Raw genomic sequence first — 24,175 nt, forward strand, 5'->3', positions numbered from 1 at the left:
GGAACAAGGGCAATAATTGTATAATGTACACCACTTAAATTGATATGACGTCGCTTTTATCCGCTTTTAATCCCGATATTTGTGAGACAGTAACTTTGAAATAACTGTAGCAAACACCTTATTGACAGGAGTTTTGGCACCATTTATTTCCTAAGATTAAAAGCGTGGGTGTTTTAATTCTTTAATCTGTTATTTTAGGTCTATGACTAGACTAGGGCGATTCTTACCATACATGCCGGGGGACTTTTCTATGCCTCGTTTGGGGGTTACACTAGATTAAAATTCGATAAAAATGAAACCCTAAGTGTTTTACATAAGTTCATTTTTACCGAATTTCAAGAACACCGCGAGTGTCATTTTTCATTTTCTATAAACGCTAAAACAGAAGATAAGATAAGTTCCTTTGCTGTGGACACTAAATTTTTCAATTGCATGTACATTGTACATAGATGTTTAAATACACCCGACAATTTTCACGGGCATATATATTGTTCAAATTCATTTAAATCTCTTTTCACATACTGACATGATGTAATAGAGAAAAACATATTTACAATATAATATATATATACAATTTAAGTAGTGTTCGTAGTTGATGCACGACACTAATTAAGGAGGACAGATCATGTTATTAATTAATCTGATAAAAATACACATTTTCATTAGTTTTTAACATTAGTTATATATATATTCATGAGTTCGTAATATTTGGTCTTGACCAATAGTATTTGTCTATATATAAAATCCGCCACCTACCTATGTATGTGTTATAGCAATGACAACGACATTTAATGTTTATTCTCGCAAAAAAAAAATAAACAAAACAAAAAATAAACAGAAAAACAAACTGATACATTGTAGAGAAATATAGATTTGTATAGGAAAATGCTTGATAAATTCATAAACGAGACTAATTCATTAACTACACAGAGTGTAGTAGAACTCAAAGTATTCGGTCCTTCAAAACAGTATCTTAATAATACTTTATTTTTGTTTGATAATATCGTTCGACCATTAATTAGAGTTCAAAAAGAAATTAAATCAAAAATTAAATTCGCCTCTAATTTCGTTTTGATTACATATGTTGCAAATACTATACGTATATTAGACGGGGTTCGGGCTCAGTAGTGATGGTCATGTATAGTCAATAACTGTCCACGTGTCCAGCACCAGTGACCACCAGAAGCCATTCTCGTGCCAGGAGGTGTAAAGATACGCCGACAATAACAGAATTATACTAATTTTGGCACCATTCGGTATTTACGTAAACTCTGGTGAAATACCCGGTACGTCATACGTCAGGATTTTAACGGATCGTGGCGGTTCCATCTAGTTTTATGATTTGTAATAAAGTCGAGGAAGGTGAAGGTCATTGATCAAAAATAAACGTCATTACAGCAGATAGCACACGTGACATTTAGTCTCTGATTACAGGGACTAATTATGTGTCATTTATAATCATATCTTACATTGTTCCGCCGCTTACAAATACATCATAACTTACGCAATCGCCAATATTGGTACACCATCCCGCTCATTTTTGATCATTTCTTCGCCTAATCTAGGTACCTTAATTAAACATATCAAGTGCCTTCAAGAAATTGCCTGCAACACCAAAAAATAACATTAGTGTATATCATTATGTTAATTACGTATTAATGCCGGTGATTTGAATAGCGTTAAGTTTAATGGTAATCTAATATCCTATATATATATATATATATATATATATCCAGCTAGTACCTGTGGGGCGCCCGAAATGCTGAACATTATTTCTTTTTATGCCCCCTATGTAGACTGTCTATACAGTTAGTCATTAAACTTAAATGATATTTCTGATTATATTCGATATTCAAATGAAGAACTACTTACATCCGGTAACTCTGAGATATCATTTGGTTATAACGAATATATTTAAACCAGAGTTCAGAGACTTGTATATCAAGTATACACGTCTCTGAGCTACCAATAGATTTAATTAAAACCTTATATAACTTAAATAAAGTACCCTCATCATTGTCCCTGCATAATTTGTATATTTTTGCTGAGTGTGACAATGTTAGAGATAATGTGTTAATTTGAATGAACGCGTGAGTATCGAGTCATCATTAGTTTATAGATCTACAGTACTTGATGTTGTGTGTAAAAATGGTGTACCAGTATATGTAAATGTGTGTAACTTATATCAGTATGTCAGAATGTAATAATTCACCGGTTCAGACTTACATAAGTATATTCCTATTGTCTAATCATCATTTGTGCATACATTTGCTGAAAAGCATAATTAGTCAAACAAAAGCAAGGACAAGATCGCGCCGACAGGCCGTGCTCGGCCCACTAGTGATATTCATGCATAATAGAACTGTCCACGTGCCCAGCATCAGTGACCGGAATATACATATTAATGTATCTACATGCAAACTGGTGTCAGGATATGAACGGATCGTGGCGGTTCCAGCTGGTTCCATAATATTTTCATTAATGACTTCGCGTAGTGATGGATATGTGGGGTGTGTTCTGTTAGCCAATCAGAATCAAGCCTTACAAAGTCAAGGTTATTGATCACGAGCTGTTTCATGTGTGCTGAAATATAACCGAGATATTAACTCGTTTTTCCTTTATATTTAAATAAATATGGACCATTGACGTTATGTCTGGATAATTAATACAGGAATCTTATGAATAAAACAGTCTAAACGATCGTTATTTTGTCATCCTAAATACATTTGAAGTTACGATACCACGTGTTTAAGACGTGGAAAACACCTTGAGTACTGTACCTAAAAATAGAGCGCTCACAAGGATTGGTTCTTGAAAAGCCGGTAGTCAGACTCATTGCGGCGGCATTTCACGTGGCTGACACCATGGGCAAAGGAAGTAATATCCCGGAGATGATCAAAGAAAATAACGGAAAAGATGAGAGAAACTCTATACACGGAAGCTGGATTCTAGATATTGATGACTCCAAGGTAAGTAACATGTAACTTGAAATTAATTTAAATGAAAATTAATGTTAATTTTTGGGTCTTTTTATGCCCATTGTATGATTTGGATTTACAATGTCATCGTGCCTTCGATACAGGGTGAGGGTGCTACCTGTATGATACGGGCCGCAGATTCCGAAAGTTGCGATTCTGACGAGGTATCGGACATGTCCGAAAGACAGTCTCTCTCAATGAGTAAGGGGCCGAATGAGCTTGACCCCCTGACGGCAGACTCGAATGATGACAGTGTTTGTACCAGTGGTGGGTAACCGTGCTTACAAACTCGCTTCTGTTGTCCCATCTCCAAAATCCAAGGGTTACGTTCTCCATAAACTGTCTCCTCTTCACGATCGCTCATGAACGCAACCCCTGGACTTTCGAGGGTGGTCACCTTCCATATAGATAATTTATTTTGATAATTATTTATATCATTTACATTTTGAATGTAAAACATTTCCTCATCCATATTACAAGAACAGCTTTAGGTGTGTAATAAGATAAGCCGTTGCTCAGCGTCCGTTGTCAGCATTTTCCCGCCACAATAATAAGTGTGTAGTCAAGAAATTCTATTGGAAATACATATTGTAACAGTGCATCTGTTATGTTAAGGTGCTAGTTATTGGATAAGTTACTATACTGTCCCTGGGAAATTGTGATATATTTGAATAGTGAGTGTAACCAAAGCATTGTTCAATAATCAAAGAAGGTAAGCAATATTATAATTGTTTTTTAGCACTGTAGGTCTACATGTTGAGAAGTGCTTTTAGAGTCAGACAGGGCCATTTGCCTATTTACCTGTTAATCATTAAAAGTTCCACTTTTAAATTAAAGTAAAGTGTACAGGTTAGGTTCCAATCACATTCCAAGAAGCTGCATGTGTGGGACCAATGGAAGAAATGTGTCTCGTTTATCTGTAAATATCCAGGTGAATGATACCCTGCCTGCTATTCATACAGTGTTACACTATTAGCTGTGAAATAAATTTCTTGTATGTCTTTTGTTAATCTTGTGGTGAATTTTGTATTTCAGAGCTGGATACGCGTGGAAAGGTGAAGCGAGTATTCTTGGTGGTCTTCAAAGTGATCGCCTTACTTATACTTCTCTATCTCTTCATTTGTTCACTGGGTTTCCTCAGCTCTGCGTTCAGGCTTCTCGGAGGCAAGACTGCTGGTAAGTAAATACATACATAAAATGTTATAGAACATGTTGCTTGTGCATATAAATTACTGTAAGAATTTGGTTGCTAATTGTGTTTCATGTAAGGTTCTCTGTTTTAGCATTTAGTTAAAAAAAACTTGTAAAAGAAAAATTGTGTGTAGTTAGGCATATGATTCATCCACAAAGAATTCACATAATTTAGGAAAGGAAAACTAATCGCACAGTCATGTTGGTGACTTTTCATGTATTTTTATATATAGGTAATAAATTATCTATTTATCCCTCTTACTGTGTCTATTTTGTGTATAATGCATCCTGTTTATTTCAGGCTCTGTATTCAGCGAGTCAGAGTTGTTACAAAACCCTGTGACTGGATTGATGATTGGCATACTGGCTACAGTTCTGGTGCAGAGTTCCAGCACATCGAGCTCCATCGTTGTCACTATGGTAGCTTCAGGAAGTAAGTTAGGCTCTCTTTATAATTGTAAAGAAAAAATGTAAAAAAATAAATAAATTTTTTTTACTATTTTTCTTCAGGATAATATTTCAATGAATAAATATTGCTTGTAAAAATGAAAAGAAACTTGTAGATACAGCCCAAAAAAAAAGTTGCCATATGTTATTCTATAACCTGTTGACCAAATATGTGAGGGATAAGGCAGGTAATTGCATAACATGGTGTTCTATATGAAATAATAAAAGAATTTTCTGACTCAAATTTTGTACAAATTCCAGTTCTGGAGGTTAAACCAGCCATTCCTATCGTCATGGGAGCCAACATTGGAACCAGCGTCACAAACACTATCGTCTCCATGGCCCAATCAGGTGACCCCGAGACGTTCAGACGTGCTTTTGCTGGAGCAACTGTCCACGATATGTTTAACTGGCTCAGTGTTGCTGTTCTGCTGCCTCTGGAAGTTATGACTGGTAAGTTGTCTCTGATGATTTTGAAATTATTCATGAATATTTTACTTAGGACTTTAATATGTATTAAAAAAGAAATATGCAGTTCCATCTTGTCCAGCCCATATTTGGTAATACGCCAGTATATGTGTATTGCATTTACCGTACATTTCATTGTCTGGCAAAAAGCTTACATATGCCTTCTTTATTTGAGTTGGAATTTATGTGTTGGCTCTTGGATTTATTATAGGATGAATACACAAAATTTTGAATAAATTAGCATAATTTTTAATGTTAATGCAGGTTACCTGGAGAAATTAACAAGTCTGATAGTCAGCTCAGTGTGACCTGTCCTCATTTAAGGGCGGAAACCAACAACTTCTCAAGGTCATCACAAAGCCATTCACCTCGAGGGTCATCCAGGTAATTCTTACTTACTGTCAATATCTCTGGACTATTGATACAGATAGGGACAGCATTTCGAAATTCAGTCACTGTTTAGCATATATTTTTGTAGCTTTAACCTTATGATTAGAAGTACAAGGCTTTGGTATAATGGACATACATTGTATGTTATTGTAACATATAATACAACATCATATGTTATTAAATAATATAGTAACATAATGCAACATTGTATGTTATTGTAACATAATGTGAAAAAACCAATGTTGTATACATTATTTTTGTTTTGCAGATCAACAAAAAGTTGATTGAAAAAATTGCTGCTGGAGAGAAGGGACATGAAAATGAAAGTCTTCTGAAGGTGTACTGTGTCTACAATGAAACAGTTGTCACAGCTAATGGTACCGATGGGAACGTTACTCAGACCGTTCACAAAATACCAACAGAAAAATGTAAGTACATTCCTTGGATAAAGCCCGATAAAAGTTTGCAAAAAGAAATTACATGTACCTTGACCCGTTTTCAAGGTCACTAGGGTCAACTTTGTTAAAACACTTCTCTTCTGAATATGTGGCTAATAGGTTCATAGGTTGAGATAAGAGAATGCTAAAAGAAATGACCTTGACTATTACTCAAGGTTACAAGGAAGTTCTGTGTAAACACTCGGATAACATTTACTGATATTTTGCCTATAGACACAACACCGACATATTTGCTTTTAAAAAAAAAAAAAAAAAAAACGCTTTCTTTCACCTCTTTGGTTTCATTTGTAAAAAAAAATGTGTTTGTGATCCACATTAAGTATCGGATGAGTGAGGTAGGCCTATTGGGCCTTTTGTTTTTGAGGAAGTAGGATAATGATAGAACATGTTTGTAAATTATGGTATTGATAATATTTTCCTCGTCTTCAAAATAATTTTTTTTTTTTTTAATTTCCACAGGCGAGGCACTATTTAGCATGCTTGACCTTGGAGATACGGCAACTGGACTGATTGTGTTGTTAGCATCCATTGTTATTCTGTGTACTTGCCTCATCTTCACCGTCAAAATCCTCAACTCGATGATGCATGGCTCCATTGCTAAGGCCATCAAGAAGACTGTAAATGCAGAGTTCCCCGGGCCTTGCAGACATCTGACTGGCTGCGTAACGATTATTGTGGGAGCAATCCTGACGGTCCTTGTTCAGAGTTCGTCCATCTTCACTTCGACTCTCACTCCTCTTGTCGGCTTGGGACTTATAGAACTAGAAAGGATGTACCCATTGACCTTGGGATCAAATATTGGAACAACAATGACGGGTTTATTAGCAGCTTGTGCTGCCTCGGGTGACAAGGCAGAAGTAGCATTTCAAATTGCTTTCTGTCACCTTTTCTTTAATATCAGTGGTATAATATTGTTCTATCCCGTCCCTGCTTTACGTAGGCTACCGATTCGTGGCGCCAAATTCCTCGGCGCCACAACAGCTAAATACCGCTGGTTTGCTATTCTGTACTTGATTCTGATGTTTGTACTTTTGCCAGTTTCCGTCTTTATGTTAAGTCTGGCGGGTAAGATCGCTTATATTTGTGTCGCCAGTCTTGTTGGCATGATCATATTAATAATTGTGGTTTTGAACATTATGCAGAGAAAATGTCCAAATGTTCTACCAAAATGTTTCCAGACCTGGGAATTCCTACCAGAATTTATGAGGTCTCTGGCACCGCTCGACAGCATAATCAGAAAAATACTGTCGGTGTTCAGTGGCAAATGCCCTTGCAATGATAACAAGCCCAAGGTTTGTGAAGGTAGTCCGGACAGTAGTTTAGCTAGTTCTACTGCCAGTTCTACACACGAGTTGTTGCACACTGGCAAAGATCATTGCAAAGTTGACCTATCCAACATATTTTCTGAAGAATCTTCTAGAAGTCTTCTATCAGATAAAAGAGATTTTCATTTTAGTATAATTCCAAAAGAAACTATTTTATGACGATAGGTTTTTAATTTAATAACTAGCTTGTACAAGGTGTACAATTGTTGGATGATAGATAAATCATAAACAGCCCAGATTTATCTAGTACTGTATTCCAATGAGCTAAAGGACCCGCTGTTCAGGCCCAAATGGTGACGCCAACTATGGATATCTCAACCATTACCGGGTAAATGCAGGGGTCGCCAAGCTAGGCGATTCAGTCCCTACTAGGGGACAAAGATCTAGCCATCCTACACCGTCTTGGTTGTGTCCTTGGGTAAAATGTTTACCTCAGTTGCTTGGAATGGCATACAAAAGGCCAACCGTATAGTATTCGGTGAGGTAGCCACCAGCTACTACAAGGTGACTATGCCTCAAAATGAACCTGGGTGTTCAAGGGGCGATGAACCCAACTAATAATCAAAACTTTGAGATTGATAAAGTCACCTTGAGTTGATGCTGGGCTATCGCATCCAGTAAGCTACCTCAAGACATCAAGTCGCTGTTTTAAAGGAAATCTACCTGAATATCGTGATCTAAATATGTATGTTTAGTGTATCTAACATCTGGGTCGGGTACATATTTTACATGTATTTGTTTAATATATACCATTCCATTGCATAATTTTTTATGTATTTAATTTGCATTTACAAATCATGATTGTGTTTCCAGTCTTGATTTTAGAATCTCGAAAATATATTTATTTTGTATTGTTTTTATCAGTGTTTGTTGTGAAATTATCAATGCAATTTATACAATGCAATATTTTGCTATTACCCAGTATTTATTAAAAACATAAGCATTTATCCACTGATTTTGTGATGTTTGATCTGCAATCTTTATATTTATTAATTTAGCGCTTCTGGGCAAAAAGCTCATTAGAAGTTGCATCATGGCGCAGGATCTTTCATCCACTTCTCTTAAAAGAAGCCTTCTCAAGAACTAAACCAATCTCAACTAAATATTGCAGATGTGGTGGTAAGCACCTAAGTCAATTCTGAAACAAGAGTTGTCAGAAGACAACATTGCTCGCCGAGTGGGTTGAATTTTAAAAGTAGGTCCAAGGTCATGTCAAGGTCATCAGGCCGACCAAATAACATTTCACTTGTGACGAGCAAAACGTTTCAAGGGGCTCCCTTCAATTGTTCCCGACTAATATAGCTTTTACAAATTTCAAATTAAAATTCAAAATTACCTTTGGTGTCCATCTTGATTTATAAAACAGAGCTGAAAATATGTGATACACAACCATGAACCATACTAAGCAAGTCCTTCAATGAGCTACTGGCAGCCATCTTGAATATCTGATAATGCTCAAAAGTGTAAGGGACAATCAATACTGAGGATGTCGAGTAAAGTTGAAAATAAGTTGCATGATAATAGATCTCCAGAAATAGTGGTAATATAACTTAAAATCCATGACACATTGTTGGGCATCTAGAATATCTGATAATGTATCGAAACATGACACAGGCACTATCAGCTGCAATAACATAAATCTGGTCGAAGGACTGATAGATGGTCGTGGCTAAAGTGTAGTGTTAGCAGTATATGAATATTCATTCTAACGCCCTACTTAAAAACCTTCTTTCAGCAACTTCTGGGAAATAGAAACGAATGGTTATTGATATAGGTCCATTTGGCCTCTTGTGAGATGTTATCTAGCAAAAGGATGCAAATGCAAATCTAATTTCAATGTATATACCAAGTACAAACTGCAAGACCAGTTTAAATTAAGCAACTTTATTCAGTTTCAAGGTTAAAAGCCAGGGTCGGGGTATATGGTTCTTAAATAAAATTTCATGTAATTCACTCTGGCTCGTTCCAAATCACATGACTGCAATTTTCTATTGTCCTATTATTATCCACTGACATTGGCACAAAGAATCTAACATCCTCCAATGTTCATGAAATTCATCTCTGTTCAGCATCAAATTTATCTCCATTCACCATCAAATTCATCTCCGTTCACCATCAAATTTCATCTCAGTCTAATCAACATTTGGGCAGATTCAGTCCCACTAAATTTGCACTCTCTTCTATACTCCGGTCTCCTTTCCCACCATATATCTGGATCAATTCCTATAACATAAGAATCATCAAATCAATATTGTTCATTTATTCACCTTAACGGAACAGGTTTTCTTTTATCCTGGACAGATATACATTTTGTATCCATATTTCTAAAGGTGAGAGATTAGAAGCTGTCATCCCCTCAGGGGTAAGACAGGGGATCTCAAACCCAAGGGAGAAGATTCTTGAGTCGCCAAACATTTGTCTCCCTCCATGATGGCAAAAGATTATATATTTGTCTTAAAAGAAGGTTATTAGATTTTCTGAAGAAATTGAGCAATGATATAATGAAATTTTAATTTTTAATGCTGACAATAATAACATAAGAACCCAAAAACTTAGAGAAAAAAAATAGAAATTGGTGTGATGGGAAGCACATGGGTAACACTGCATAACCCCATAAAATGATACAGACATAACTATGGGACATAGAATGAAAAAATCTTCCATTCATCAAAATGCTAATGTCCTATGGGGTCATGTTGAGGAAATGACAGTCTGCCATCCCAGGAAGTATACCCACACCACCTGAAAATTTCTATCTCACACCTGGATATTTCTACAATCAAGACAAAACACTCCCTTAAACAGTAGTAAATATTACAATAATAACACTGAATACTAGTCTAAAAGATAAATTCAGTTTAAAATAACGTATACTTTGATATGACTCATCTTTACCACTAGGCTACCTCACTGTTCTCAAGGTCGCTCGACCTTCCATTTATGCAACATTTATTTTTGTCTCCTAAAGAAATACTCTCTATCAAATTTAGTCGAAATCCACTTATCTGTTCAAAAGAAGAAGTCTTTTGAAGATATTTCTCTTTGGGCAATGTGATGATGAAGTTTTTCAAGACCGAATCAAAATCCACCAAGTCCTTCTGGACTAGCAGCAATTATTTATGTATGACCTATTTTAGTAAATGTAATAACAACAAAAGCCCAAGGGTCTAATAATTTATTGATCACCTGAATTCTAAGTTTTAACTCATCCTTTGAATAAACTTTGCAGTCATTCATCCCATCAACTAATGCCATGACCTTTGGCCTCTTGGTAATTGAGAAGACATTCAAATATTTCAATACATTTGAACCCTTTTGACCTTGAAAGTAGGTCAATATCATTAAGTTGAACAATTTTGGTAGCTAGTCCTTCATCCCAGCATACTACTGGCCACTTGTGACTCACTGGTTATGGTGAACTTCAAAGTAGGTAATTAATTTAAATGATTTTGGTTGCCCTTCATGATGGTGATCTTGGTTATTGAGAAGTTGAACATGTAAATTGTTTACAGGTGCACAATGGACGATGTATGACAACAGACAAAAGGCGATTTGAATAGGCTCACTGGAAACTGTCTCAGGTCTAAATAACAGCCAAACAGGGAAAGGGTGACCATCTTTTATTTTGAATGAATCAAAAACAATCCTTCAACCATTCTGGATAGCACTGTATGGATCCAGTAATATGCAAATGCCTCGTAATAAACCCACCAATATCTAATGGCAGCAACAAGCCAACCCAGAGACTTGGAGGCAGAGGTTAAAGTAATTGCCTCTGGCTTCTTGCAGGATAGAGATGATAGACATCTTTAAAAGAAAATTTGATGATGGATGACAAATTAATAGACTGCAAGTCAACAAATGCTGTGGTATGTGTGGTTCTCATTAAATCTAAGACCGTTCATTTGGATAAAGCAAGCCAGTCACTGCAAAATCTATACAGTCAAACCTGCTTGAACAGTCACCTTGCATAAGTAGCCACCTCTGTTATGTGGCCAGTCTGTGGTTTGCCTGATGGAAATTACTTTATAATGAACCTTAAACAAGCGGTCACCTGGCTAACAGGGTCAGTGGTCACTAAAATCTGGTTCCAGTTGTTATCTCATCCCGTATTGAGCTGCCATTGTGTCAGGAGGTAAACAGCCGAGATGATCACATGACCAGATTTTATTATAGCTTGTCACATGATTTGTTTTGTGTACGATAATCTTTATATTCGAACCCTTCACACTTGTTGAGTCTTTGCAGGATTAAGCGTTATTATGCCAACCGAGGTTGAACATGACAAACTTCATGTGAAATGTAGCAAACAAACTACAATTGGAAATTTTTTTCAGAAGCAATAAACTTACGAAAATTTTTTTTTGTTGTGAGTTTCTGGTGAATCTGGTTTTAGCAGCCACCTGTCTTAAGCAGCCAATTTCTGTCTGTCCCTTGGGTGACCGCTAAATACAGGTTTGCCTGTATTTGGTCCAAATGATATATTACCATAACAGCCATTTTAGAAAACATAGAACACACAATCTGCACCACCTCCCCCTGTATTACCATAACAGCCAGATCTATCTACACCATGTTCCCCTTTCCCCAATGTAATTACCTCGTGTTTCCTGGTGCTCTGTAACATACACCTATAAGAATCTGCAACATAATGAACCTCGTTGTCTGCTCGGCACAAAAGTTTTCCTGTTGTTTTGAATTTCTTGAACTGTGCTGTCATGTGATTAAAGGCAGGAACATCATCAAGTTTCACCTGTAATTAAATATAAACCACATTATATCAACACTTCAGATTATCAAAACAGTCTCAAGAATATGTTTGGTCTATTATTTTCAGATTGAGTACAGAGAACACCCTGTATAAAATATAATTCAACCTTCCCATTTTAAATGATCTTGTACTTACAGCATCGGAAATCACTGTTCATGAAAAAAAAACCCAGTTCCAACAAAAGCTTTTATAAAAAGAAAAAGTAGTGTTGTTACAAATCAAAAAAACTACAATCCAAAATTATTAATATATGCCCCCCCCCCCCCCCCCCCCCCCCCCCCCCCTCCCTACATAAACATCAACATTTTGGGATTGCAGCCAATCATGAAATTCAAAATTGCCTCACAAAATTGAGACTTAGGTTGTGGACTTGTTGACTCTCTGGAGGAGCTGATACTTGATAAATACAGCTGCTTCATATATACTGTTTCAGCTAACGAGAATTTCTCTTTTGCTCTCCTTAGCTAATTTGGTAGCGCATAATTCTAGTAAACCCAGGTTCAATCCATGGGCATAGAAATATAATTACCCCCCCCCCCCCTTATTGAATATCATACTATGGCAAGCCATTTGGGTTTCTGATCTATTTTATTCAGATATCTGTATTCAAATAGAGATATATGTATCTCTATTTACATCTGAAATCTTTTTTGATAATCTAGAGTAGAGATGCATTCATCTCTATTTTACTCTATTTAAAATAGGAATATCTATTTAAATACAGGTGTCTCTATTTAGATACTGATATTTATTTTTGATTCAGATATCTCTTTTTATTAAATAATTAGATATTTGTTTTTTTTTGAAATATATTAGTATTTTAGATACAGATTTCTTCAGTTCAAGTAGAGTAGAGATATCTTTATTTCAAATTCAGATATATGTATTCAATTGAAAATACAGATAGATTTATTTTAATGCATACATCTGTACTATGTCAATTGTGATCGCTTATTCAATACAGACATCTGAATTTTGTCAATAAATGGATATCTAATTAAGAATGAGATATCTGTATTTAAAAGGAGATCTGAATTAAATAGGTAAGAAACGTTGGTTATAACTTGATTAATTCTGTATTTCAAAGATATAATGTATTATATGTTTTAATTTAAATAACAATATCTTCACTTAAAATACAGAAATCCCATTTTAAAACACAGATGTCTCTTATTTTAAATATACGTCTCTACATTAAATACAAACATATCGTTTATAATTAGCTTCACAGTGAAATTGAGAGACGTCAAATGACGTCAGGAAATTCCACGTTTCAAACGCACTGGTCACACCAGACATATATATATATATACATTGTATATAGTGCGTTTATGATCGTATATTGTTGACAGTTCTGGCCAGAGGTGACTTCAAGGCCTACTTTGTAATGTCTGGAACACTCTAACTTGAACTTAAACGTATCTATCATGATGCTCTAAATAGCAATTCTAATCAAATTTGCTATTTTCCATATTACAAAAATATGCTTGTCCATACTTTTGGGTGCATACGCTTGAATTCCTTTGATAGCTCTTGAAATAGCCGTCGTGAAGACATGGAGGACGCCATGTTTTTTTGTCGACGTTGCAATAGCGCTTGTAACTCAAGACTTTAATTTGTCGGTTCATGAAAACGTTTCATTCACGTCGACGAAACTCATACTAAATAGAATGGCTGAAGGCGGTGATCAAGGGGCCGAAAGGCTACCCGACTTATTTGAAAATATCTGGAAAGCGTGGGAGTTTTTAGAGACCACACAAGAAAATACAAATTCGTATCCTGTTCAGGTAAATTTAGAATCGAAAGGATGTGGTCTAATAACTAAATGTCTTAGTACTACAGGATACATGATGGGTCAAAAACAGGGTTAACGTTGTCCGTCATAATTTACATCAAGCACAGGGGCATGTATAGTCTTATATTTTTGAAAAAATACCTATATATAAAGTGTATAGGTATTTCTGCCTATTTTCTAATATAAGACTAGACATGCCCCATGTGGATGAGGTGAACGGTATTATCTGCATGTATGTAATATCTATAAATAGCTATGAGCTAGGATCTAACAATAATGTAAAAACCACAGGGATTTGTAATTAATGTTTATGATAGAAATGAAAAATAGAGCCGTGATCAGCATATATACCGGGTACTTGATTTTTATCATAAACATTCATTACAAACCCCTGTGTACCAATTGAGTAATCTGTATGCTTATATATATCTGTGCTGTTAGTGGTGTAGCTCACAAATGGGTATACATATTGTTGAAACAGACAGAGATATGATATAGGGCTACATGATAAAATTTCTTTTATCTATAGTCGTATATATATATCGGTTATATCAGTCGTCGGTCTTTTTTCCAGCTTCTGGATCTCCTTGGTGTTGATTCTCCCCTTTGCAATGGAGCTTGATTTCTTCTCTTAAAAAAATTGTTTGACATTGATTTATGTTATATATTATATATATACATATTATTTTATGTCTTTTAGAACTCATATCCAGGGTTTGAATTAATATTTTGACATTTTGATGAATGATGGTTGAAAATGAGACTGCGGGAGGTAGATGCTACTTGAAGTAAAGCATTTTGGGTTTTATAGGGCAAGAAAATTAAACCCTGGGTCTGATGCCCTTTTAAACACAAGCCTGCCATGATGGACCAATGATGCTGAACATTTATTTCCTGCCCTGAATTTAATTATTATTACTGTAGAACCCATGTAATTTGCACATTTTTTTTTGTACTGAAATATTCATTTTCATGCATTACTTTGTGTAAGCCCTGTGAATGAAGGCATGGGCAACATTACGCCATATTTCATGCTTGAATTTCATGTATATTGGCAATTTGGCAGTATTTTGTGTATTGACTAATCGCCACTATTTTATTTTGTCGTGTGTCTATCCTATAAATGTGAATTTGTTATATATATATATAATTACAAATAATTAAATTTAGATACAATTGCTAAGTTTTTTGATTCACAAGTTATTGTGTCATTATTATTATCTTAATTAGTCATGGCAACAATTTGAATGAGTATTACGAAGGATATAATACATCCAATTATCACACACAAATCTTCCACTGGAATCGTGGATTTTGTAGGGAAAATAAGTACATTTAGTAAATAATTTTCCTGGCTGAATATAATATAAGTTGATTTTCTATTACAGAAACAGGCTATTAAAGGTTTAGCAGATGGAGAAAAGGCGATTAAGATGGTCAATGATCTGGCGTTGTTTAGCATTAACGAGTCTATAGAGGAGGTGGCAACAACAGAACTAAGGTGACAAGGATGGTTACAGTTTTATGGTGTAGATTTTGTTATAAATTGTAATTTATATTAATATCTTTGAATCATTTGCCTATCTAAGTGTGGAAACAAAAGATTTAAAAGTTTTATTGTCTTTTTTTTTTTTTTAAGTGGGTGAGATATATAAGCCTCTCTAGATCTTGTATCTCCAAGTATATGCATTCTCTTAAATTTTTACTGTAATTATTTATGAATTTCCTCCAAATTAAGTTTACTAATGTGTATGTTGTATGTCTTGAACTTTTTCAGATACATGCTTCTTCCTGCCTTAATGGGATATTTTATACAGAAAAGAGTCACAAAGGACCGACTTCAGCTTGTAAGGACCGGCAAGGTCAGTACATCAGGATAGAAAAATAAAAGACAGAAAAACAAAACAAAAACTCTATTTCATTACATATTGACATGTATTATTACATGTATCATAATTTTTTTTTTTGGACTTGGGGTCAGAATGGCTGAGTGGTTAAGGTGCTCCGACACTTAATCACTAGCCCTCCACCTCTGAGTCACATGTTCGAAACCCATGTGGGGCAGTTGCCTGGTACTGGCCATAGTTCAGTGGTTTTTCTCCGGGTACTCTGGCTTTCCTCCACCTCCAAAACCTGGCTTGTCCTCAAATGACCCTGGCTGTTAATAGGACAATAAACAAGATAAACCAAAAATTTTGGACTTTATCATCAAAACAGATACTGTTGAAAATGTATCCTTCAGAATCTGAATGTTGAGATACAAGGGAGACAATATGTTTTATACAATATCTTAGTTGTCTCCCCTAGTCAAGTACATTTTCTGTAGTATTCGCACAACTAATGAAATTACAACAAAATATGTAATACTGGTGGCCTCCACCAAATCACGTGTCATTGTCATGTTTATTCATCTTATTGTATTAAATATTTAATTCACTGGTGCCGACAACTGATTCAATATAAAGGAAAGTAGTACTATACATAACATCTGAGTATTCTTGATTGGAGGGGCCGCGGTGGCCGAGTGGTAATGGTGTCTAGACACTTTATCACTAGCCCTCCACCTCTGGGTTGCGAGTTCGAAACCTACGTGGGGTAGTTGCTAGGTACTGACCATAGGCCGGTTGTTTTTCTCCGAATACTCGGCTTTCCTCCACCTACAAAACCTGGCACGTCCTTAAATGACCCTGGCTGTCAATAGGACGTTAAACCAAAAACAAACCAAACCAAAATTCTTGTTGGGTGAGCATGTAGTTCGATGATAGGACACCATTGGATCTCTTGATGTGGTTCTTTATTTCATATCTGGTTCAGCATTGTAGCTTTAATCTAGCATTATCACCTTGGGTTTACTTTAATTGAATGTTTGTAATAGACATCCTGTATGTCAATAGAGGCCACGGTGGCCGAGTGGTTAACATGTCCCGACACTTTATCACTAGCCATCCATCTCTGGGTTGCGAGTTCGAAACCCATGTGGGGCAGTTACCAGGTACTGACTTTAGACCGGTGGTGTTTCTCCAGGTACTCTGACTTTCCTCCACCTCCAAAACCTGGCACATCCTTAAATGACCCTGGCTGTTAAAAGGACGCTAAACAAAATAAACCAAACCAAAGTATATCAATAAGTGAAAATGAATTTAAAAAAAGATATGTATGACTAAAAAAACCAAGTTATAATCACATTGTAAAACCAGGTAAACTAATATATGTATTATTCTTTTGTATACTTTTAGGCGTATTACGAGGACTTCCTGCGCCAATGCAAGACGTACAAAGTGGCCAAAGTGAGTGCTCATCTGGACGACGACGATAAAGAGGAAACGTCTGAAAGAGGAGTGGTACCTTTAGGACAGGGGTATGTATATACAACAGTGCTTGTCTGGGTGTAAATCTTACATTCTTCTAAGTTCTGATTATAAGCTTACCTGGTCCAAACACAAAAGGTTATAAGTATGTCGTAGGATACCATCTCTCGATCATTTAAGTACCTGCCTTATGATTATTTACTAGTCCAAAGTATTTTCAGTGAGTTTTGACCATACTAGCTTTTTGGAAGGTAATTTTAACCCAGATTTGACCTAGATTTGTGTGGCGAGTGTCGTCTATGAAGCAGAAGGTGCTTACTCTTCTGGAGCACCTGGTCTTGTTTCCTTTTACTTTCACTTGTTCTCCTTGCAAATCTATAGTTTTTGTTCATTTTTGCCCTTGATTTATCAGTTTTGAGTTAGAGTTATGGTTTCATGTTAATGTGGGTCTCTTTTTCCAACCAAATTTGTTCGGGATAAATTCTTTTTCTGCATGGCAGTCAGGCCTTAAAATCTCTTGTGAGATTACCACATCATAAATCTTGTTTCCACATATCAAAATACTAAAGGCAGTTTTGAACAAGAAATTATCTTACTTTTGGTTTATGGTTAGTCTTTCAGACCAGTCAGATATTGTCTTTCAAAAGAGGTATATTATATCATAGAAAGTTTGATTTAACAAATTGGCTTTGAACTTCATTAAGTATTTATAAATGGTTTTAAATTACCTTAAAGTTAATCAAGATATGAGGATTAGTCCTAGGTTAGTCCACTCCTTGATTTTTATTTACAGTACATAAATATATTACCGTCAGTGATGTTTTTTACAATGAATGCCGAAATATATACAGAGGGTACAGGTCCTCTGGACCACTTGTGATTAATTAAGAAAGAGGAGTTCAATCTAAAATAATCAAATACTGAAAGAGATTGTAATGTAAATTGTCCAAGAAATCCATAATTGGGTAATTAACAATAAACATGATCTTGTCTGTTTTTCAGTCCTCCAGGAATGATGAAGATGATCAGTGAAAGGGAGACTAAGATACAGGCATTCAAGGAACAGAAGGAGCTGGATGCCAGACTGGCTGACCTTAAAAAGTACGTCGACCAGGACCATGTGGATGATGAAGTAAAGGTAGGTAACTAGTAGTGGTTTAACGATTCACTGATGCATCTATGTATTGGATCGCAGAGTGGTGCATCGATGCATCGTCTATCCTTGATTTGTATAGCGATACTTGAAAATCTGTAGTTATCTCCCTTGGCCAACATTAGCTTACGTTTTGTAGTAAACAACATGGCTGACAAGGATGTTCCAGCAGCTTATAAAGCTGCCTGTTGGAATTCTTTCAAATCCAAATTATCTTAAGTTCAAAAATGCTTTGTGGGAAACAGACAAAATGTATGTTTTTTTTGCAACAAATGTAGACAATGACTCAACTGTTCCGGAAATACCACAAACAAAACATGATGCCTGTACGATGGAATACGAGATATCTGATAGGTCATCAGCTTATCATATATTATGATACGTATTGTGTCATGATCCCTGTATCGCGATACAAATCGTATCGCTACACAGATCGTATCGCTACCCATCTTACGATACACAGCTCTAGTAACTACATTGTGTAGGTACCTACAGTATTATCTTAGATATGTAGTATTCTCACATACTTCACGAGGTGATTCTGTGGTTGCTAGGGATGGGATAGATCGATCTCACATGGGGACAGGAAATATAGCTGGCTCTATTTGACACCACCCACAATAGCGTAACATCATCATTTTATGTAGTGTAACCACATCACAAATTGATGTCATCAAGTTTGATGCACATTTCTTGTGACATCAGTGATGGGATGATGAAAAGGTTTCACAACACCTTACAATTTGTAACTATTTTTGAAGTATGTGAGAAAAATAATCAAAAATGGGCTTGTACTACCGACAGGGATATCTCAAGAGGTCAAATAGAACTAAGCTATCCAAGGAGGTTTCTATATAGGACAAACATTTACATAAAGTTATTGTTAAATGATGAGGAACAGAAACTTTTCTCAAGGTGGGATTGATAGCTATTTTATATAATTGCAGTAAATTTATATTGTTATATTTTGATTATTTCAGAGAGATTACTACATAACGTTACTAAAGAAATGGGTGAACATTGCATGCGAGGATCTGTCAGGAATCAACTGTGAGTATAATTATGTGATATAACAGTCATTTGTTAAATCACAATATTCACAACTTTCACCAAACAAAAAGAATAATGCATATGATGACATAAATTTACTCAACTGAAGAACATTGTGCATTATTATAAATAGAAGGGAGACTGGATTGTTTGTCAGGTTGACACCAAATGTAAACTAACTTTTGTTGTAAAATGTTCTTCATTGAATTACAACAGTTACCCAAATCAAACCAGCAATACTCTGTGTACAAGACATCCATGCTGAATGACTAATCCCATCCTCCAATTTCGGAAAAAAATAATAGTAAAATAAAAGGAAAAATGTGTTTATTTACTGTAAAGAAACAATTGTTTTTCAAATTAAAATCATTTTTTTTTTTCTGAAGAAAAAAGGTCTTGCATAGGATCTTATCCACTAGCTCCCTGGGCTTATAGGCGGTATGATACGGTATAGAGATGACCAAAACAATTATTTTCATGAAAGGGGATTTTTTTATTCGAAAGAATTTGATAAAACATTAAAGTTAGTTCATTTTGACTTTTCTGACAAAGTTACCCATAAAAGGTAATTGAAAATTTAAATTAATAAATGATACAGCTAGTTCAATGTTTGGGCTATTTCAGTAGGATCACTGGACCAATAAAAAATATTTAACCTGCTTTTCTTTTTTCCAGTTGAAATTCAGATGTTAGAAGTTCGAGAGGATTCGATGAGTGAGGCTGGAGTGCGGAAGGAAGAATACCAGAAAAAGAAACCACCAGTACGTTTGTGTCTATAACAAAAAAATTAATGATTCACTTTGAATTGTTCTCCTGAGGTGAAGTGGTTAAATTCAGTTCGTTGGCTGTCCTTTAAAATTCTAGCTCTAATCCAGAAATTGATTTTTGATTCTTTTTCAGTAACAATGTCACCAACATCAAAGTTTTACCAATAAGTCTTTTGCTCAAAAAGCTTGTATACATGTTTTTAATTTACCAAAATTGTATTGATAATGGATTTTTCTCATAAAGACCTTTATTACAGTAATATTCATATTGACCTAAACATTTACCTGATGATGTGGATGAGGTAATGATCAAACTAAATATATCTTCTCCGATATTCACCTCTAGATAGCATTTATCTCATAATAGGAAGTTCCCTATACAGATATAGTGTTTAATATCCTGGACTATTGGTGAATTAACCCGATATAGCGAGAAAGATGATCCATGTGAATGGTTTCTCTACTTTTCAGCCTATACGCCCTTTTATCATCACAAAGGACATGATACAGAAGCAGGTGTTTGGTTTAGGGTACCCTAGCATTCCAACTCTCACCATCGAGGAGTTCTACGAACAGAAAGTCCAAGATGGCACATTCCAGCCACCCATGGCAGGGTATGTAACAGTGTCATATCACAATAAATAAACTCTCCCGTAAAATGTTCTCATTGATTATCCCTCATAATAATTTCCCCAAAACAGTAAACATATTTACAAGATTCACAGCATCATCAAATTATATATCCTGTATTACATAAACATTAAATATTATACACATACATGTATATGCCTATCACATCAAGCCCAAATACAACTAATTATCCCTTCATCCCCACAGAATACACAGAATTTTACAAATCTACTCCCCATAGACTTTTACACATCTTCCACCATAGAATTTTACACATCTACTTCCCATAGAATTTTACACATCTTCCACCATAGACTTTTACACATCTTCCACCATAGAATTTTACACATCTTCCACCATAGAATTTTACACATCTTCCACCATAGAATTTTACACATCTTCCACCATAGAATTTTACACATCTTCACCCATAGACTTTTACACATCTTCACCCATAGACTTTTACACATCTACCACCCATAGAATTTTACACATCTACTCCCCATAGAATTTTACACATCTTCCACCATAGAATTTTACACATCTTCCACCATAGAATTTTACACATCTTCCACCATAGAATTTTACAAATCTACTCCCCATAGACTTTTACACATCTTCCACCATAGAATTTTACACATCTACTTCCCATAGAATTTTACACATCTTCCATCATAGAATTTTACACATCTTCCATCATAGACTTTTACACATCTTCCACCATAGAATTTTACACATCTTCCATCATAGACTTTTACACATCTTCACCCATAGACTTTTAAACATCTTCACACATAGACTTTTACACATCTTCCACATAGACTTTTACACAACTACTTCCCATAGAATTTTACACATCTTCACCCATAGAATTTTACACATCTTCCACCATAGAATTTTACACATCTTCACCCATAGACTTTTACACATCTTCACCCATAGACTTTTACACATCTTCACCCATAGAATTTTACACATCTTCACCCATAGAATTTTACACATCTTCACCCATAGACTTTTACACATCTTCACCCATAGAATTTTACACAACTTCCACATAGACTTTTACACAACTACACCCACATCTATCCTCATTGATACCACTTTCATGGCATCATTGGTTACACTGTACATACATGTAATGGCTCTAGCAATTTGGAAAACAGATTCAATCTTTTTTTGTTACGCAATGAAGTTCCAGTTATACAAATTTTTTGTAAGTTGTTAATTGTAGTTCAAATTAAGCCTATCCTTAAGATGACACATACCCATAATAAGCAAACCATACTGATATAAGTATTCATCTGACCTACAGACACAGTATGCAGGACTGGGCAGCTAACCCTGAACAAGATAAAGAAGATAAGGAGAAAGAGGATGAGGAGAAAGAGAACAAGATTGAAGCTGATGATCCCGAGGAGTTACAGAAGGCACGCAACTGGGACGAATGGAAGGATGGTGGGTAGTCATGCAGGCAGTGTGTTTGTTTTGTGTTAGGACTCGCACAACTAAATAATTTACTATTATATGTTTACCAGCGACCCCGTCCCTTCATTCGCTCGTTTGAAGTTCAAATGGATGACCTTGACCTTGAACAAAAGTTTTTATCAGATAAATGTTGTTTTTGTATAGGTTTAATGCCATATAAGAGCACATGGGTACTCGAAAGACAGTAACCCTGACATTTACAGTGCACTGGGGAATTCCCGTCATTTTACACCTCAAATCCTACGTCGTTCTATATTCAGTAGAAGTGTATATTTTTGATTTTTCAAATCTCAAGACCCTACTCTTTATTCCCATATATAGAAAGTACCCATTTCCTATGTTATTTACTCAGGAAAACAGCTACAAACCTAAGAAACACATTTTTCTCAGGGACTTGGTTCCGGTGAACTACCAGCTGATTGGCTGATTTAGTTGTGCGAGTCCTTTATAGAAACAAAGAATGTGTACATGCTATGTATCTAATTATTCTAACACAATGCATCATATAAAACAATGAAATGAAGTTATTGGTCTGAATGTTTACGATAAGAATCACTGGTTGTACTTTATCTAACTTATCGTAAAGGTATATTGTAACATGTGCCTGAATCACTTAAAAATTAGTCAACAATATATATATATAAAAAAAAGGATTATTTTGGTAAAAAATACTTTTCAGTTCTGCTCACAAATTTTTATTACATCTTTTTTTCCAGAACATAGAAGAGGATGGGGCAATAGAAAGAACATGGGATGAAAAGACATGTCCATTTCTTAAATATAAAACTGATGTCCTGTCTGTGATGAGGAAAAACTGTTGGATCAAGGACAAGGATCAAGATATGGAGACATGAGATTTAAGATTGTGGACTAGGACATGAACTGTCATCTACGTCAACAGGACGTCTGTTGTTAGATCTAGGATATAGTGTGTAGTCCATGTCAACAGGACGTCTGATGTTAGATCTAGGACTAGGGTATGGTGTGTAGTCCATGACAACAGGACGTCTGATGTTAGATCTAGGACTAGGGTATGGTGTGTAGTCCATGACAACAGGACGTCTGATGTTAGATCTAGGACTAGGGTATGGTGTGTAGTCCATGACAACAGGACGTCTGATGTTAGATCTAGGACTAGGGTATGGTGTGTAGTCCATGACAACAGGACGTCTGATGTTAGATCTAGGACTAGGGTATGGTGTGTAGTCCATGACAACAGGACGTCTGATGTTAGATCTAGGACTAGGGTATGGTGTGTAGTCCATGACAACAGGACGTCTGATGTTAGATCTAGGGTATGGTGTGTAGTCCATGTCAACAGGACGTCTGATGTTAGATCTAGGACTAGGGTATGGTGTGTAGTCCATGACAACAGGACGTCTGATGTTAGGACTAGGGTATGGTGTGTAGTCCATGTCAACAGGACGTCTGATGTTAGATCTAGGACTAGGGTATGGTGTGTAGTCCATGTCAGCAGGACGTCTGATGTTAGATATAGGACTAGGGTATGGTGTGTTGTCCATGACAACAGGACGTCTGATGTTAGATCTAGGACTAGGGTATGGTGTGTAGTCCATGACAACAGGACGTCTGATGTTAGATCTAGGACTAGGGTATGGTGTGTAGTCCACGTCAACAGGACGTCTGATGTTAGATCTAGGACTAGGGTATGGTGTGTAGTCCATGTCAACAGGACGTCTGATGTTAGATCTAGGACTAGGGTATGGTGTGTAGTCCATGTCAGCAGGACGTCTGATGTTAGGACTAGGGTATGGTGTGTTGTCCATGACAAGAGGACGTCTGATGTTAGATCTAGGTAATGGTGTGTAGTCCATGACAACAGGACGTCCGATGTTAGATCTAGGACTAGGTTATGGTGTGTAGTCCATGACAAGAGGACGTCTGATGTTAGATCTAGGTAATGGTGTGTAGTCCATGACAACAGGACGTCTGATG

General features: G+C 35.9%; 3 protein-coding genes and 1 pseudogene across 4 annotated transcripts; 2 read left to right on the top strand and 2 right to left on the bottom strand.

Annotated features, from left to right (window-relative positions):
- The first annotated feature begins 2,704 nt into the window (after positions 1–2,704).
- On the top strand, positions 2,705–8,204 carry LOC117322280 (annotated as a pseudogene).
- A 921-nt stretch (positions 8,205–9,125) lies between these two features.
- LOC117322282 (protein FMC1 homolog) lies at positions 9,126–13,646 on the bottom strand. Of its 2 annotated transcripts, none has more exons than XM_033877096.1 (4): positions 13,526–13,646; positions 11,858–12,010; positions 9,393–9,480; positions 9,126–9,325 (listed from the first exon to the last, which is right to left on the bottom strand). In XM_033877096.1, the coding sequence occupies exons 1-3, from the start codon at positions 13,595–13,597 to the stop codon at positions 9,394–9,396; spliced, it is 312 nt and encodes a 103-aa protein (XP_033732987.1). In that variant the 5' UTR covers positions 13,598–13,646; the 3' UTR covers positions 9,126–9,325; position 9,393. The 2 variants fall into 2 exon arrangements, with proteins under 2 accessions (XP_033732987.1, XP_033732986.1); XM_033877095.1 differs by having other exon boundaries at positions 9,126–9,316; positions 9,361–9,480.
- A 38-nt stretch (positions 13,647–13,684) lies between these two features.
- On the top strand, positions 13,685–23,280 carry LOC117322281 (immunoglobulin-binding protein 1-like). The gene is made up of 10 exons (XM_033877094.1): positions 13,685–13,815; positions 15,212–15,324; positions 15,601–15,685; positions 17,060–17,181; positions 18,134–18,269; positions 19,265–19,334; positions 20,010–20,095; positions 20,573–20,715; positions 22,047–22,189; positions 22,936–23,280. Exons 1-10 carry the CDS (start codon positions 13,699–13,701, stop codon positions 22,974–22,976), a joined length of 1,056 nt encoding a protein of 351 aa, XP_033732985.1. The 5' UTR covers positions 13,685–13,698; the 3' UTR covers positions 22,977–23,280.
- Positions 23,077–24,006, bottom strand: LOC117343444 (extensin-like). The gene has a single exon (XM_033905796.1). The coding sequence runs from the start codon at positions 24,004–24,006 to the stop codon at positions 23,077–23,079; it is 930 nt and encodes a 309-aa protein (XP_033761687.1).
- Between the last annotated feature and the right edge of the window lie 169 nt (positions 24,007–24,175).

The sequence above is a fragment of the Pecten maximus genome, chromosome 2 (assembly GCF_902652985.1).
Source record: "Pecten maximus chromosome 2, xPecMax1.1, whole genome shotgun sequence".
NCBI classification, from domain to species: Eukaryota; Metazoa; Mollusca; class Bivalvia; order Pectinida; family Pectinidae; genus Pecten; species Pecten maximus.

Bases quoted from the DNA above. Each gene is read 5' to 3' on its own strand.
- LOC117322282 (XM_033877096.1), bottom strand. From the start codon at position 13,597: ATGGCGTCCTCCATGTCTTCACGACGGCTATTTCAAGAGCTATCAAAG. The intron at 12,011-13,525 runs GTATGGACAAGC...ATTTAATTACAG, and splicing joins TCAAGCGTATGCACCCAAAA to GTGAAACTTGATGATGTTCC. The intron at 9,481-11,857 runs GTAATTACATTG...CTTATGTTATAG, and splicing joins AGAGCACCAGGAAACACGAG to GAATTGATCCAGATATATGG.
- LOC117322281 (XM_033877094.1), top strand. From the start codon at position 13,699: ATGGCTGAAGGCGGTGATCAAGGGGCCGAAAGGCTACCCGACTTATTT. The intron at 18,270-19,264 runs GTAGGTAACTAG...TGATTATTTCAG, and splicing joins ATGTGGATGATGAAGTAAAG to AGAGATTACTACATAACGTT. The intron at 20,716-22,046 runs GTATGTAACAGT...TCTGACCTACAG, and splicing joins TTCCAGCCACCCATGGCAGG to ACACAGTATGCAGGACTGGG.
- LOC117343444 (XM_033905796.1), bottom strand. From the start codon at position 24,006: ATGGACAACACACCATACCCTAGTCCTAACATCAGACGTCCTGCTGAC.